This window comes from Schistocerca serialis, chromosome 6 (assembly GCF_023864345.2).
Source record: "Schistocerca serialis cubense isolate TAMUIC-IGC-003099 chromosome 6, iqSchSeri2.2, whole genome shotgun sequence".
Lineage (NCBI taxonomy): Eukaryota > Metazoa > Arthropoda > Insecta > Orthoptera > Acrididae > Schistocerca > Schistocerca serialis.
Window position 1 is genome coordinate 232,004,873 of NC_064643.1, and position 18,539 is coordinate 232,023,411.

The 18,539-nt window shown below is 44.6% G+C and overlaps 1 protein-coding gene across 1 annotated transcript; it reads right to left on the reverse strand.

Moving 5' to 3' along the window:
* Positions 1 to 245: 245 nt before the first annotated feature.
* Positions 246 to 10,497, reverse strand: LOC126484791 (trypsin alpha-like). Its single transcript, XM_050108388.1, has 2 exons — positions 10,129 to 10,497; positions 246 to 638 (listed from the first exon to the last, which is right to left on the reverse strand). The coding sequence occupies exons 1-2, from the start codon at positions 10,495 to 10,497 to the stop codon at positions 246 to 248; spliced, it is 762 nt and encodes a 253-aa protein (XP_049964345.1).
* Between the last annotated feature and the right edge of the window lie 8,042 nt (positions 10,498 to 18,539).

Sequence of the window (18,539 nt, forward strand, 5' to 3'; positions counted from 1 at the left end):
AGACTGCAATTGCATATGACGTCACTGTCTATGTGGAATCACAATTTACCACTGTAATTTACCTGCCGCCTACTCCCATAAAAATCTGAACACAAATAAAAGACTTTCCAGATTAAAGATAATATCCTTTATTAGATTCTACACACCGTAGAGGCACATTTTACATAAGAGAGAAGTTTGAGAACCATGAGTGTATTACTTTGCAACCCGTTTTCCATGAATGCATGTAGGGTGGGAGAACTTGATCAGACGCCAGCGGCAGCCGTGATCCAGGAACGGAGGTTGCCGACGTTAGAGTAGACGCCGCCTTGGGCCTCGCATGGTGAGTATGTCCATGAGACGATGCCGACCTGAGTGCTGCCGCTGACGAGCGGACCTCCGGAGTCGCCAATGCAGGTGCTCTTGCCGGCCTCGCCGGCGCAGATCATGCGGTCGGTGACGCCAAAAATGGTCACGCAGGTCGCGCGGTCGATGATGTTGATGTCCACCTTCATCATCGTGGGCGGCGCAGGCGGCCCCGTGGTGGCCGTGCCTCCCCAGCCAGTGACGCTGACTGCGAGCCCGCCTGGCGGGTCGTAGCCTTGGGCAGGGAGACCCACGATCTGTATGTTGCCACCGATGGGGAACGGAGTGGCTGCCTGCAGTGTACGAAACAGTTCGTTAATTTCTGATTATGTGCGTAAAGTAAGTCGGGTAACACATTGAGCCAGTTAACAGATCGACATAGTCGTACAAAGAACTGTTAACGAAACTTTGAAAACACACTGTATGCAAGTATTACTGAATAAAAAAAAAACTACAACGAGCCACATATTTTGATCGATGATTCATTTCATAATAAGTAGTTTCAGTGTTGTTACAACGTCAGATCGGATTTAGTTTTTCTTTCACAAATGTCTTATTTTTAGGGTTCCTTGCCTCAATATTTAAAACCGCAATCCACACAGGATCGCTTATTTTGTATGTGTCTCTGTCCGACTGCTCAAAACCCATTTTCTCACGAGCAGATAAACGTGTCAAGTTTTTATTTTTGTAGGATACTGAGGTCTGTGGTCCCTTGGCGTTGTAAAAACTGAAGCTCCTAAGTCAAAGATATCAAAAGATACGGCATTTACGTCACACATTTTAATTCTCAGCAACTCGTCAAAAATAGTCGTGTACTTGCCGTTGGCCTAGAACCATGAAATTTGGCAATAAGGTAGGCTTCACAGTATAATCGAAGCAAAATATCCGGCACCTATGGGTTTGTAATTATACCACACGAAAAAAGTTTTGGTCGATTCTCATGTGGCTCTTTGTCTGTTCGTCCGTCTGTTAAGACCGCTTTTTCTTATGAACGGGAACATTTATGGAAAATATAAGGCCTACGGTCTCTTGGCAGAGTAAGAAAGACGAGCTTCTAAGTCAATGTAGTCATAAGATACGGTCGTTGCATTTTTTGATACTCGCAAAGACACTCATAAAAACCTATATCTTATTGCCGATGCCGAATCGTGAACTTTTGGCATGAAACAAGGTTTCACAGTACAAAAAACGAAAAATATCTCAAAACTGTAGGTTTATTGTTATATCACAGGAGAAAAAAGCATGTGTTCGTCATTCTGCTAAGGCCCCTTTCTATCAGGAAAGTGTAGAAATATAAGGTTTAAACTTACGTCATATGCTAACGTCTATGGTCCCTTGTTGGTGTAATAAGATTAAGCTTCTAAGTTAGTACAAGCAAAAGCTTGGGCCATTTAAGTTACATATTTTGATACTCGCAAACTCAACCGAGCCTATGGGATACTTCCAGCTGGCCTAGAATCATTAAATTTGGCGAGAAGCAAGGGTTAAAAGTACAAGTAAAGGAAACAACTCAGAGAACTGTTAATTTTTATTTATAGCGCAAGGAAACAAATTTTCTTTGTGGTTTGTCATCCGACGTCTAATTTTAAATTAAAATCATCAGTAGTTTCGCATTCCTGGTCTGATGTTTGAATTTACCTTTGCAATCCAGTCAGACTGAATGCAGAGCTGCTGAATATTGTAGTAAGAGTCGCCTGCTTCCTGTAGCATGTTGCGTCGCATATTACTAACGTCAGTACATTCTTGAAAATCTTGGAATCCGTGGGACTGATAGCTTTCTAATACCAATGTCCATAACAGGCAAGAATTGTCGAGATTCTCGAATCCCAGAACGGAAGAATTGTACCGAATTCTAAGTACTCGAGTCCAATTCACACATGCCTAGTTATTTTAATCTGTAATAGAATATTAGAGACGTCCTTGTTTACAAATACTTAACATTTAACTTACGGGAGGAATGGCTTTTCTTCAAGCATTACAGTACAGGGATCTGCATCAGTGATATGGAACATGCTCATTTTCACCACGCTCCATGTCAGTAATAAGCATGCTATCATGATATGCAACTGTAACTTTGAAATACACGCTGTAAAATGTATTAACTTCATAAACACTGTTTGGTCAAATACAGTGATGGCCAAGGTTACAAACAGATCTCTGACTGTGAACGGAAAAACGACCTTTTGGGGATAAATTGCTTGTGTTTTCATCAAAGTAGCAGAAGATGTTTTTTTCTGAAACCGTAAAAAACGAACAAGGGAATACTGCTGTAGCTTAACTGTTCAATAACAATAACAAATACACTTGACATGCATATTGGCACTACTGATCCAACCTACATCTTAAGCAGCACGTTGCAATCACCATAGTTCAACATTTGTAACACAGTTTAAGTGCCAATAACACAAATAAAATTGTAACAATTTACTTCATATGTCGCCAGTTACAGACAACAAAATTGTAACAAATTGCCAAATACGTCACCAGTTACAGGTAAGCGTGAAACGAAATTGTCACAGTTTAATCACGTACCATCGATTAGAGATAAGTGTTGAATTCAAGTGCAACGAATATCTGTCTCACACGTTTCTATGCAGGTGACATGGAACAAATTGTTACTGCATAACAAATAACACCAGATCTCCCAGTAACGTCGCTTGGGTCAGGTTACTATACTGTAACGAACTGTAACAAGTGACCCCACACACTGCCATGCTTATGGCACGGGGCAAGTTGCTGTACCATATCCAACCGAAAAAAATCTTCCTCCGCCTGTAACCGGGAAGTGGACTTATTGCATATTGTTGCTCTGTAACATATTTCATCGTCGGTTAATGATGAAAACTGACAGCTAATATTTCACTTACTATGACTGAGTTATGACGTCTAAACATTGGAACAACCAAAAACCTGTTAACTGAAAATGCATGAGCACAGATTAATTGTATATCCCTGGAAAAGATACTCATTCAGCGTAGGATATGAGTACAACATAGCTCGCGTACGAATGTATTATTCCATACCGCTACCAACATTGGTGGGTTGAAATTACCATAATGGTGATTCCGAAAACCACATTTTTCTGCAACAGAATCCTTAAGAGCCGCAGCAATGAAACCGACGAAAGATGTAGTGGATCACCACTGTTCACGTCTGTTAGTTACGGAATGTAATCCAGGTCACATCAACAGTTGGTCCCACTTGGTATAGTCCGCCAATAACTTGACAACTTGAAATGCAACATCGTCCAAGTTCCGTCAGAATTCGTTAATTTCCCTTACACATATTCCTATTTCTTTTTTTTTAAGTATTAAGTGTGAAATCTTTCTACGCAATGCAGATATGTTCGCACCAAGCAGCACACAAACACAGCTTTTTCTTATTGGCACACGATGTAAGTTTACCTTTCTTACAACAGTAGCTAGAATTTCTTTCCTTTAGAGAACTGTTCTACTGCGTCACTGCCAACAGCTAATCGTCGTCCGCTTCTTTTTCTCTTTATTAGTACTGGTGCCTTCAGTACGGGCCGAAAAAATAGGTCCTTTTTACAAGGAAGATCGTAGTTTCTCGCCATTTCTCATGAGAATTGAACATAATATTTCGTTCCTCAATAAAAATAAATGTTCTTAAAGGACACAAGGTTACAATATTGAGAAAGATTTATTTTCCTTGGGGAACAAAACATTATGCTTGAACTACATGAAGACGAACAAGAAATTCTGTGATTTCCTTTACTTTTTTACATACTGATGACACAAAGACCGCAAGGCACTCAAGCAGCCAAGCTTATATGAGAAGGAAGAAGAAAAAGACGAAGAAAAAAGAAGACGATAAAACTGTTATTAGTGAGAATACTGTACCTCTGGCCTCAACAACAAAGACATACTAATTACTTCGGTAACGGAACGGGAAACTTAATGTGCTGATAACAAAAGGCTTGTAATATCTTTGGGACAAAGCGGACGGTAGTTGAGCGCAGTAGTCTTCCAGTTTATGAATTTTATTACTGGGAAATCTTTATCGTGGGTGATATCTCAATAGTCTATGCTGCTAATAGCTCACGTCTTTCACTATGGATGATAAGAGTGCGCATGGGCGTCGACAGAAAATTATGCTACAGGGCACAAGAATCTACAATTGGCATTTATGATGTCATATTGTCTGAGAAATTATTGTTGATTATTAACAAAAAAGCAGCAAAACTGAACTAATTAATACTCCCCAAAGTAATGGAACTGGAAAAAAACATAAAAATACTGGTTAATGTTATAGCACCAATAAAACTGAATAGAAAACTCCATTCTTCATGTTGATCAATTTATAACATTATCTGCACGCTTACAATTTTTTAAAGATGACAGGCGTAACTGAAGATAAAATAAAAGGTGTTTTTTGTTGTTGTTTGGTTAAAGTGTCGCCTGGGTCAGTATTGAACTAGATTGATGTAGGAGAACATCACGAAACAATCCCGAATCACCCAGTTAATTTGGCTCTTGATAGTCTAGGATGTAGGATGAGCCATGCAAACTACCCCCTCCCACAGTTTTACACGTTATTGCATAGCCATGGCAACAGAACAACTGAATTAGCAATTCAAAGGCTGCATTTCGTGCTCTGTTACACCCGATACAGTATGAAGTCTCATTTCTTCATTTATTGAAGTGGAGATCTTTTCGACATCGATTTTTGACATTTTGTTCTTCATTACTAGCCACAACATTGGTATTTTCTTACTTGGGTCCATGAATTAAGTATAGCATGATCGTATTCGTTAGAACCTGCTATACTCACTGTGCAGTTATAAAACTAAATATGGTATCCGCAAGTCGTGACAGGGGTGCTTCGACACCCGACAAATGTAGCCTACTGTTTAGATTAAAAAGTGCAGCAGGAAGGCGGGGTATTCTTGTGGATAATTTAGATGGAAGTTCGGCAGTACACTTGGCCCACTTTTTTTATGCTGGAAATAGGTGGAGGAAATGGTGCAGCACCATGTTGGAATGGTTCCTCTGAAGAACTCGATTGTGACTTCATGGGAAAGAGACAGAAGATAACCTTGGGTAAATTTTCGCAATATGCTGTAAATTTTCACATCTGCCTTCAATGCAGGACATTTTCGAAATCTCATTGCTCAAAAGAACAGGCACAATTTCTGGCGAACAGCTTCTGTGATTCCGGAAAGGGCAACCGCCTCCATATGTGCACGCCCTCCCCTTCATTGCGGACGCCTATGACTGTGCAATATGATCACTTCAATTATTCCTTTTATTGTCACGTTACGGTTACTGGAATACGCATGTTGCAACATAAATTAAATAAAATATAATTAATTGGAGATAAAATTTCACTACGTTGACATCAGTAATGGTATGTTCAAATGTGTGTGAAATCTTATGGGACTTAACTGCTAAGGTCGTCAGTCCCTAAGCTTACACACTATTTAACCTAAATTATCCTAAGGACAAACACACACACACACACACACACACACACACACACACACACACACACACACACACACACACATGCCCGAAGGAGGGCTCGAACCTCCGCCGGGACCAGCCAGTCATGGTATACCTCTTAGTATCGTGTGGATATCCTTTTGCCCGGCATAGTGCAACAACTCGATGTGACATGGACTCAACATAACGTTGGAAGTCTCTTGCTGAAATATTGAGCCATGCTGCCTCTATACCCGTCCATAACTGCGAAAGTGTTGGCGATGCAAGACGCTGTGTCCGAATTGACCTCACGATTACGTCCCATAAATGCTAGATGGCATTCATGTCGGGCGATCTGGGTAGCCAAATCATTCGATCGAAGCTTACAGAATGTTCTCCAAACCGATTGAGGAAAACTGTGGCCTGGTTCATCGTTACCCATAAACATTCCATCGTTGAATGGCTGCCAATTGTCTCTAAGTGGCCGAAAATAACCATTTCCATAGGTCCAGTTGGACAAGAGGACCAAATCCATTACGTGTAAATACAGCCCATAGTATTATAGACACACCACTAACTTGTACAATGCCTTTAGACAGCTTGTCTCCATGGCTATGAGGTGTCTGCGTCACGCTCGAACCTTATCAGATCTTACCAGCTCAGTCGGAACTCATCTGACCAAGCCACGTTTCTCCAGACGTCTAGCGTCCATCCGATATATTCACGAGTGCAGGAGAGGCACTGCAGGTGATGTCATGCTTTTAGCAAAGGCACTTGTCTTAGTCGTCTGCTGCCATAACCCATTAACGCCAAATTTCGCCTCTCTGACTAACGGATACTTTCTTCGTACGCGCCACATAAATTTCCGTGATTAGTCCACGCAGTACGGCTTTTTGTCTGTTAGCGCTCATGACTCTACGCAAACGACGCTGCTCTGCTCTCGATGCTTAAGTGAAGGCCGTCGGCTACAGCTTTATCCGTGGTGAGAGGTAATGTCTGAAATGTGGTATTCTCGACCCACTATTGACACTGTGAATTTCGGAATACTTACTTCCATGATGGTTTCCGAAGTGGAATGTCCCACGCATCTAGCTGCAACTAGTACCCCGCGGGCAAGGTTTGTTAATTGAGGTCCATCCATAACAACGTCCGAAACTTTTCATATGTATCACCTGGTTACAAATGAGAACTTTGCCAATGCACTGTCCTTTTTGGCTTTGTGTACGCGATATTTTAGGGGGCAGGTCCGGCCGCGTTGGTTCAGGTCTTATTGCATTCGACGCCACATTGGGCAACCTGCGTGCCAGGTGGGGATGAAATGATGATGAAGACAACACAACACCCAGTCCCTGAGCGGAGAAAATCCACGACGGTGCATTAAGCTGATTCAGTATGCTGGACAACAGTGGTAGTCAGGGAGTGCGATGTAAGAATATTAACTGGTGTATTCCAAGAAATTTCTTATAGTGGTTAGTACTTCGTTCTTGTAGGTTATCTATACCAGGTTTCCTTTTGGGTTTTCGAAGGTGGTAGTAATGGGACGGGGTGTAATTTTTAGTTATTTTATTGGTAAGTTAGTTTATTGATAGCTTGTTAAACGTTGATCCTTTATCCGAGTGAGTATGGTTTAGCGGCAATATTAATGTATTCTGAAGAGTTAACTTTGGATTGCGACTGGGTAATAATATCCATATATGTGGCAGGGTCGGAAGGAAGTTAACAGCGATAGGTTGAAGTAAGTTCGATAAGAACTGTAGCAATATGCTGACTTACACTTGTGGCGTATGCTAATAGCGTTTGTTTCTCAGATGACGAGAGTCATTTTAACGTTTAACTGAGTGGCTGGTATAGAATGTAAGTATTCGAATATTGTATACCACGGATGCAAGCTACCACCGCCGTCACCCCACCCCCCCTCCCCCGGTCAAAGTGTAAGTGACAGTCAAATAAAAAAATACCGCCCACGACAATCGGCCCATACAGCAGTTCCATTCAAAAGTAATCACCACACACATTAAGACCTATATCACACTGGCAGATCGGACTATCAGTTCCTGTTCCATAGAAAGTGGTTGGACGCTGATGCACGAAGACTCACTTTTTCACCCCCTTGTCTGACAAACTAAGGTCCACCCTGGCTTTCTTCGGGTCGCCAAAGATGTGAAAATCGCTTCGCGAAACATCCGGGCTTTAAGAAGGATGTTGCAGCGTTTCCCAACTGAATCGTTTAAGTTATGATGATAATGTTTGGTTTGTGTGGCGCTCAACTCCGCAGTCAGCAGCGTGCGACGAAGGCCTAGTTTTTACACACTCCAATGTAGCCACTGTCAGGAATAACGATAATGCTGATGAAATGATGAGGACAACACAAACACACAGTCCTCGAGCAGAGAAAATCCGAAACCAGTCCGAGAATCGAACCCGGGACCCATAGGCAGCAACGCCAGCCCTTAGACCACGAGCTGCGGACATCGCTGAAGCGAATCATTCGCGAAATATGAAGTGTGGAGGTAGGCATTATCTTGCGAAAAGATGTTTACATGTGAAGACTTCAACCGATTGACAGTGTGGAGGCACGCGTTATCCAGAAACAGGATAACTGCGTCCGACAGTAGCACTGGGTGTTCTGACCTTATGGTTCACAGCAACTACTGCAAAGCGTCTGCGTTTTGGTGCTCATTGACTGGGGCTCAATATTTCGAGGGAGGCGACGAGCAGAGCCGCTGCAATCAAAGAAGGAGGTCATCATGATCTTACTGGAAGCTGTGTGAATAGTTTTGTATTTCCTTGGCGTGGGGACGTGTAATGTTTTTGGCTTTGCCGTTTGCCCTCGAGCCGCCAGAATGCTGTCAGACAGAATACAACGTAAGCTACACTTCAATGATTTGACTGAGAAACACTGCGACATCCTGCGTACAGTCAGTATCTGTCAATGACGACCTGAAAAAAGACGGGTGTGGACATCGCTTTGAGTCAGGCGAGGAAGTAAGAGTGAATATTGGTGTGGATTCGTCAGCAGCCGACCACATTCTACGAGATAGGAATTAATCATCTCTCGTCACCAAGTGAAATATGTGTCTTAACGCGTATGGTGATTACTTTTGAATGGAACCATTGCATGGTCCTGATATGACAGGTGTTCGGTTTTAATTTGACTGCCCCTCATAGAAACCAGTATTAGTCGTTGTGTCATCTACTTATACAATTTGCCTTACTCTACTGCATGGATAAAATTTCGTTCCTTCACATTTTTACTAACAAACAATATGGGTTCATCTAATAATTTCCGGGTATGCAGCCGGATCCCGTCGACATTCTGCCACGATATTTCGGCCCAGAGACGTCCGGCTATCATCAGGTGAGTACACAACTACTGAAGAGCCCAGGTGCAGTCGCGGTATTTATGCCGAATCTCGCGCATGTGAAATGTACTGGCATCCTACAGCGCATGCGTCAGGTGTTGACATGCGCAGCATAGCCGAGTTGTACGTGCTGCCCTCGGTGGTGGAAATGAAGGTTCATCTAGTCATTGAGTATCGAATGACACTGTCGATTCCGCTGTGATTGTATAATTTTAATAACAGGATTCCAATTTTTATCCAGCTGAAAGCCGTTGTCTCGATTTATAAGATTATTGGCAAGACGTATTTCCACTGATTCCTTGATTACGGAAACCCAAAAACCGGAAACCGGGGATAAAATTTTTGTTACATTGTATTCCATTGAATGTCCCAAAGAAATACAGTGCTCTGCTACTGCCGATTTTGACGGTTTTTGGGATTCCGTAATCAAGGAATCAGTGGAAATACGTCTTGCCAATAATCTTATAAATCGAGACAACGGCTTTCAGCTGGATAAAAATTGGAATCCTGTTATTAAAATTATACAATCACAGCGGAATCGACAGTGTCATTCGATACTCAATGACTAGATGAAACTTTATTTCCACCACCGAGGGCAGCACGTACAACTCGGCTATGCTGCGCATGTCAACACCTGACGCATGCGCTATAGGATGCCAGTACATTTCACATGCGCGATATTCGGCATAAATACCGCGACTGCTCCTGGGCTCTTCAGTAGTTGTGTACTCACCTGATGATGGCCGGACGTCTCTGGGCCGAAATATCGTGGCAGAATGTCGACGGGATCCGGCTGCATACCCGGAAATTATTAGAAGAAGAAATACGCCGGGAAAATTTCAGAAGTCACAATATGGGTTCACTTAATAAATGTTACCATGCTGCTCTTTAATGACCAAGACCTCGCTCCACTAAATTCTGTGGAACAGAGTCGGTACAATAACTGAATCGGGCAATGATAGGAAGTAGACGGCACTCACCTGCATCACCGAGATGTCATAGTCTATCGTGGTGGGGTTGTAGTAGCCATGCAGTGCGCCGTACGCCACGGCGGACACGACACCGCCGCTCTCGCGGGTCGTGGTGCCGGCCCTCAAACTGTAGGTGGCGAGGTTGGCGCCGTAGATGCAGTGGCCGGCGCACAGAACCCAGTTGCTGCTGATGACGGAGGCCCCACAGTAGTGGAGGCCGTTGATCTGCATGGATACCATCCACGGGTAGCTGGCGATGTCGGTGAAGGTGCCGCCGATTATCCGGCCGTTCCCTCTGGCCCTGACCCTGACCGGCCGGGGGGCGGCCAGGCCACAAGACACCAGACACAGGACCGCGAGGAGGAGGCGCAGCATCATCGCAGCTACTGTTGTCCAGCTTTGCAACACCTTTATATTAGCAGCTACACTCTGTTATCTTCGTTCTCGAACATTAGATAACCTAACGGTATCATCACTGGCTTATTTCTGAAAGTAATCGCTTCAGATTACAGATATGTCTCAAGATGTTGAGGATAACAGAGTAATCAGTTTGAAGAACAGAAATTAGTTCATATGTTAATAATATGATGTCCACTGCTCGTCATTTTGATCCATAAAAATTCCACTCCACAAAACTGTGTCCTCATTCATCATCAGTGAAAGCTTTTGACTTACCATCGACATTTAAGGCAGGATGGAATGTTTCGGCTTAAAGTTTCGTGTACATTTATGAAACAAAAGGAAGAGTACTAGCTCATCTAGAATCAACTAAGTGCAGGAAGTGCAGAGCTTTTAATATCATTTATCCTAAGTGGTTTAGGGAAACTATCAAAGTCTAAATTACGATCATCTTGCACTTATTAACACATATCGTCGCTCTTACCTACACTAGAACCAAAAATTTGCATAACATGGCCGTAAGAACAAACAGAAAAGGGAAAAGCTGACAAATCAATGTACCTAATCACTGAGATCTCTCTACAGTCTATCAGGGTGTTATTTGAACGGAGAATAGCTGCTACTTGCATCAAATAAATGATACGAAAAAAAGGCTTTTCAGTGGATCTCTCTAACCATATTTACACATTCTTTTCGAGGATGGTACACTACCTGATCTGAGGTAACCAGAAGCCTTTTAGTGGACAATAACATGGGGTGAGTCCGCACTTCGCCTTCATGTCGCCGTGTTGGGGACAGTCACAATTTCAGAATGTCTGTGGATGAATAGCCGCCCATTCTTCCTCAAGAGCCGGAGCAAGAGTTGGCAGTGATCAGAACACTGGGATCTGCATCGAATTAAACACTCTAACTCACACCAGAGGAAGATCCATTGGGTTCAGGTCGTGACTCTGGGCAAACCAGACTATTTGACGAACGTTATTGTCTACAACCGTTACCTCAAAGATGCTTTGTGAGATGGTGCATTGTCATGCTAATACAATCATCCTCCCCAAACTGTTACTCTACTGTGTACCAAGTACAGAATGGTTTTATACCCTTCCACATGTAGCGTTTATTTCAACGCAATTCAGGGACTGTTACCTAACCACAATAAACATATTCATAACTTAAGAAAACCACGTGTATTCATCGTTATTGGTACTATACACGATGGCAGGCAACGTTTTCCAGATATTCGACAAACCCACAGGTCATACCGTGAGTCATTACGGAAAAAACACTCGTTTCCAGTCATCCATTCTCCAACAGCGTCGCTCTTCGCACCACCTCAGGCGTCGCTTAGCACTGAATGCATATATGTTACGCTAATAAGGGCTGCTAGACCAGTGTACTCCATTCTATTTGACTCCCTAATCACAGTGTTTCTGCTAGCTGGATTACAGGCACCTCTTTGGGTCTCACGAGTGATTCCTTCGCTGATTCCATTCGATTGTTTGCAACCATCCTCCGAAACGCCCAGCAGTCCCCCTCCATCAAACCTAGATAGATTTTGCTTCAATAAAGCTCTTAGGACAAAATCCCTGTGCTAACTTAATTTAGTTTGTTTCTTTATCTCACCATCATTCTCGCAGACCTATTCTTCACTGAGTGACTGTCTCATTCGACACAATGACCTCTGCAGATGTAAGATCGTCTTAGTTATAAGGCACTGAAAAGATTGTCCCACAGAATAAAAGCATATGCATGACCCCGATCAATGTATTGTCATTAACATTACTTTACGTAGCTAACTACCACAGTGTTCTACAAGATCGTCGTTTGATTGCAGACAGTTATTACTATACTGATGGTAGTGACCGGCTGCCGTTTCTTCAGCTTGGTCCGAGCAGGAACAGGTGGGTGGGGGACAGCTAGTGATTAGGAGCTCCGATGTTGGACACGTTTCGGAGCCCCTTAGGAAGACAGCGTTCAGGTCTCAAAAGAAAGATTACACGCAATCGGTACGCCTGGCGGAGTGCCTCCTCCCAGACGTGGAGGCGGCCTTGCCAGCGGCTATCGAGCGTGGAGAGTACGAGGTGCATTCAAGTTCTAAGGCCTCCGATTTTTTTTCTAATTAACTACTCACCCGAAATCGATGAAACTGGCGTTACTTCTCGACGTAATCGCCCTGCGGACGCACACATATTTCACAACGCTGACACCATGATTCCATGGCAGCGGCGAAGGCTTCTTTAGGAGTCTGTTTTGACCACTGGAAAATCGCTGAGGCAATAGCATCACGGCTGGTGAATGTGCGGCCACGGAGAGTGTCTTTCATTGTTGGAAAAAGCCAAGAATCACTAGGAGCCAGGTCAGGTGAGTAGGGAGCATGAGGAATCACTTCAAAATTGTTATCACGAAGAAACTGTTGCGTAACGTTAGCTCAATGTGCGGGTGCGTTGTCTTGGTGAAACAGCACACGCGCAGCCCTTCCCGGACGTTTTTGTTGCAGTGCAGGAAGGAACTTGTTCTTCAAAACATTTTCGTAGGATGCACCTGCTACCGCAGTGCCCTTTGGAACGCAATGGGTAAGGATTACGTCCTCGCTGACCCAGAACATTGACACCATCATTTTTTCAGCACTGGCGATTACCCGAAATATTTTTGGTGGCGGTGAATCTGTGTGCTTCCATTGATCTGTCTGGCGCTTTGTATCTGGATTGAAAAATGGCATCCACGTCTCATCCATAGTCACAACCGAAGAAAAGAAAGTCCCATTCACGCTGTCGTTGCGCGTCAACATTGCTTGGCAACATGCCACACTGGTAGCCATGTGGTCGTCCGTCAGCATTCGTGGCACCCACCTGGATGACACTTTTCGCATTTTCAAGTCGTCATGCAGGCTTGTGCGCACAGAACCCACAGAAATGCCAACTCTGGAGGCGATCTGTTCAACAGTCATTCGGCGATCCCCCAAAACAATTCCCTCCACTTTATGTCGTCAGACCGGCTTGTGCAAGCCCAAGGTTTGTTGTCACACGATGTCCTGTCTTCATTAAACTGTCGCACCCACGAACGCACTTTCGACACATCCATAACTCCATCACCACATGTCTCCTTCAACTGTCGATGAATTTCAATTGGTTTCACACCACGCCAATTCAGAAAACGAATGATTGCACGCTGTTCAAGTAAGGAAAACGTCGCCATTTTAAGTATTTAAAACAGTTCTCATTCTCGCCGCTGGCGGTAAAATTCCATCTCTGGGACGTATTGACAATGAACCTGGCCTCATTTTAAAACAATGATGTTTCTATCTCTTTCCAGTCCGGAGAAAAAAAATCGGAGGCCTTAGAACCTGAATGCACCTCGTACATTCGCCTTGCTGCAAGTTGTGACTCGCGTCGGCACCAATGACGCCTGTCTCTTGGCAGGTCATACAAGCGACAGGCGGAGATACTGAAGACTGCTGGCCTCGCACATGGGGTGCAAGTAGAGCCCGCAGTTTGCACCATCGTTCCCTGGGTTGATCGGGATTCTTTGGTTTGCAGTCGAGTGGGGGGCCTTAACCAAAGGCTTTGTCGCTCTGTGACGTCTTGACCGCAGATTTCTGGACCTGCAATAAGGGGTGGGTATTTGTAGGACTCCTCTTTAAAATGGTTCAAATCGCTCTGAGCACTATGGGACTTAACATCTGAGGTTATCACTCCCTTAGAATTTAGAACTACTTAAACCTAACTAATTTAAGGACATCACACACATCCATGCCCGAGGAAGGATTCGAACCTGCGACTATAGCGGTGGCGAGTTTCCAGACTGAAGCGCCTAGAACCGCTCGGCCACTGCGGCGGGCAGGACTCCTCTTGATAGGTTACGTCTGCTCTAGACAAAGGAAACAGCTAATTGAGTACCAGAGTACTTGTGAAGTGCCCATGGCGTTTCTTTGAGGCTTAGATGTAGCCTGAGGTACTCTCATGCGCACTCGCCTGTCGATACGCAATACGGAAATCAGACGGCTTTCAGAGTAAAGTCAGCTCGAATTTAAAAGTTCTATCAGTAAATTGTTGAAGCATTCGAAACAAAATTTCCGAAGATCTGCCACCCAGGAATCTTCTAAAGTTCAGATTATTTTTAGGACTGGCTAAAACCCGAAGTAAAAAGCTTTTATATATTTGGGGAGTCTTGGAATGTTTATCGGAAAGGCAGATTAGACGCCTTAGGAGGGGAAGTGACCACTGCAGTCGACAAATCATTGTCTCTACTGAGGCCTGAAACTTAGTATGATAGTGAAGTTATCTGGTCGCGAGTAACACGGCTGGGTGAAACGACATTAATTGTTGGATGTTTTTACCAACCACTCCATTCCACTGTGACAAAGTTATTCAAAGTAAATCTATGGTCAGTTACGCATAGATACTCAGATCATGCAATAATAGTTGGTGGTGACTTTAACCTACGGAGTATAGACTGAACGTGTATGGATTCATTGCAGGGGGTACAGACAGTCTTGTGAAGTACTTTTCAACACTTTTTCCGAAAACTGTCTTGAACAGCTGGTGGAAGTGTCTCGAGCGTTGTAGCTACAAGCAGACCACACCTTACCGTTAGCGTCACTACAGATACAGGGTTTAGTGATCGTGATATCACCATAAATATTATGGTTACGAAAGCTAATAAATCAGTCAAGAGGGCTAGGAACGTGTTTCTGTTAGAAAGGACACAGAAGCAGTTGTTAGCAAATCACTAAGACAACGAACCGTAATAATCTAGTTCCGGAATGACAGACACAGAGTAATTATGGGCCAACATCAAACTGATTGCAAATGGCGCTCTGGGAAAATATGTGACTAGTAAATGGATTAAGGATGGAAAACGCTCACCGTGGTTAATGATGAAATCCCGAAAATCCTGAGGAAGTGAAAGATGTTGTGTTCTTGGTTCAAAAGAGGACGCGCAAGTGACGACAGGCAAATATTAGTGGGATTCGAGCGCCTAATAACGGATCTATGCGCGAAGCATACAAAAGCTACCACCGTCACAACTTGGCTAAAGATCTGGTTGAGAACCTGGGAAAATTCTCTTCCTATGTGCAATATCTAAGCGGCTCTAAGGCTTCCATCTAGTCACTCGTTGATCAGTCTGGTTTGGCAGCAGAAGACAGCAAAACCAAGGCCGAAGTTTTGATTTCCACATTTAAGAAATCACTCACGTAGGAGAAATGTACAAAAATACTGTTGTTTGACCATCGCACAGAGTCGTCTATGGATGGTACAGTAATAAGCATACCTGGCCTGGTGAAACAACTGAAAGAATTGGAAACAAGTCAGTCGCCAGATCCAGATGGAGTCCCACCTTGATCTTAGAAACAGTACTCTACATTATTGGCCCCTTACTTAGTTTGTACTTACCACAAATCTCTTGACCAGCACAAAGTGACAAGCTACTGGGAAAAAGCGCAGGTGACTCCTGTAAACAAGAAAGGTGAAAAAACGCACTCATAAAATTACAGACCAATATTCTTAACATAGGATTCCTGGAGAATTTTGATATTCTGAATTCGAATATAATAAATTTCCCAGACACCGAAAGCTCATGTCCACGAACCAGAACGGCATTAGAAAGCATCGTTCGTGTAGCTTGCTCTTTTCTCATATGATGTACTGCAATTTATGGTATACGATACACGTGGTCTAGTGATCAGAGGGTTAGATGCCCTCTGGAAAAAAAGAGTTAATCGCTCAAAGACGAACTTGAACAAGCGTCGTGGTACGTCCGCCTCAAACAACAAAACGAACAAAATTAGATCACAAAAAAGCGGTAGCGTGTTATATTAGTAATCAAAACATCATCGGGCCCGAGGTTAGTTACGTTTAAGTAGTTCTAAGTTCTAGGGGACTGATGACCTCAGATGTTAAGTCCCATAGTGCTTAGAGCCATCTTGGAATGACCGTTACGGAGGAGCGTTGGTTGCTCGCGGCGCTGTGTTATGATTTGAGAATGTGTCGACGGCGGGCTGGCGGAGATGGCCTCCAATGCCCTAGCAAGTGTTTTTATTGTACTACCTGGTGCTGGATGCCAATGAATACTATGTGCATTCTCGACGTTTGCTGCTGCTAACGGTGGGCATCTGCTAATTCATTGAAGTTGTGGTTTTTGATCAATCTTTAATAATTTTTGTTCACAGCCGGTAATAGCGACTTGTATGTGATTATCAATGCCATGGCGGGAATAAAGAATTCACTTTTGTTCCGGTATATGTTGAGTAGCGGTGTTAAGAGTGCAAGACACTGCTCAGTGACGGAGCACTGAGAATGAGTTGTGCGAAGACTGCATGAGTCATTCTAGGATAGTGCGCTGGCAGTGTGCTTGCGATGTTTACTTCAATATCTTACGATTTATTCTGCGGTCTCCGTATCAAGGGCCCGTGACTTCGGTGTGTTGTATTATGGGTTTTTATGCTCTTGGTTCAGCAGGCCGTTAATTTCTCCAGACTTTATGCTTGTTATAGGGGTCTGCTTGTAAGAGTAAAGAATAATTATACACTCCTGGAAATGGAAAAAAGAACACATTGACACCGGTGTGTCAGACCCACCATACTTGCTCCGGACACTGCGAGAGGGCTGTACAAGCAATGATCACACGCACGGCACAGCGGACACACCAGGAACCGCGGTGTTGGCCGTCGAATGGCGCTAGCTGCGCAACATTTGTGCACCGCCGCCGTCAGTGTCAGCCAGTTTGCCGTGGCATACGGAGCTCCATCGCAGTCTTTAACACTGGTAGCATGCCGCGACAGCGTGGACGTGAACCGTATGTGCAGTTGACGGACTTTGAGCGAGGGCGTATAGTGGGCATGCGGGAGGCCGGGTGGACGTACCGCCGAATTGCTCAACACGTGGGGTGTGAGGTCTCCACAGTACATCGATGTCGTCGCCAGTGGTCGGCGGAAGGTGCACGTGCCCGTCGACCTGGGACCGGACCGCAGCGACGCACGGATGCACGCCAAGACCGTAGGATCCTACGCAGTGCCGTAGGGGACCGCACCGCCACTTCCCAGCAAATTAGGGACACTGTTGCTCCTGGGGTATCGGCGACGACCATTCGCAACCGTCTCCATGAAGCTGGGCTACGGTCCCGCACACCGTTAGGCCGTCTTCCGCTCACGCCCCAACATCGTGCAGCCCGCCTCCAGTGGTGTCGCGACAGGCGTGAATGGAGGGACGAATGGAGACGTGTCGTCTTCAGCGATGAGAGTCGCTTCTGCCTTGGTGCCAATGATGGTCGTATGCGTGTTTGGCGCCGTGCAGGTGAGCGCCACAATCAGGACTGCATACGACCGAGGCACACAGGGCCAACACCCGGCATCATGGTGCGATCTCTTACACTGGCCGTACACCACTGGTGATCGTCGAGGGGACACTGAATAGTGCACGGTACATCCAAACCGTCATCGAACCCATCGTTCTACCATTCCTAGACCGGCAAGGGAACTTGCTGTTCCAACAGGACAATGCACGTCCGCATGTATCCCGTGCCACCGAACGTGCTCTAGAAGGTGTAAGTCAACTACCCTGGCCAGCAAGATCTCCGGATCTGTCCCCCATTGAGCATGTTTGGGACTGGATGAAGCGTCGTCTCACGCGGTCTGCACGTCCAGCACGAACGCTGGTCCAACTGAGGCGCCAGGTGGAAATGGCATGGCAAGCCGTTCCACAGGACTACATCCAGCATCTCTACGATCGTCTCCATGGGAGAATAGCAGCCTGCATTGCTGCGAAAGGTGGATATACAATGTACTAGTGCCGACATTGTGCATGCTCTGTTGCCTGTGTCTATGTGCCTGTGGTTCTGTCAGTGTGATCATGTGATGTATCTGACCCCAGGAATGTGTCAATAAAGTTTCCCCTTCCTGGGACAATGAATTCACGGTGTTCTTATTTCAATTTCCAGGAGTGTATATGCTGTTTGTTTGAGGTCTTGTATGTGTTAAGAGTATTAAACGTAAAGGGGGAGGGGGACATAGCTCTGAAGTGAGAGGG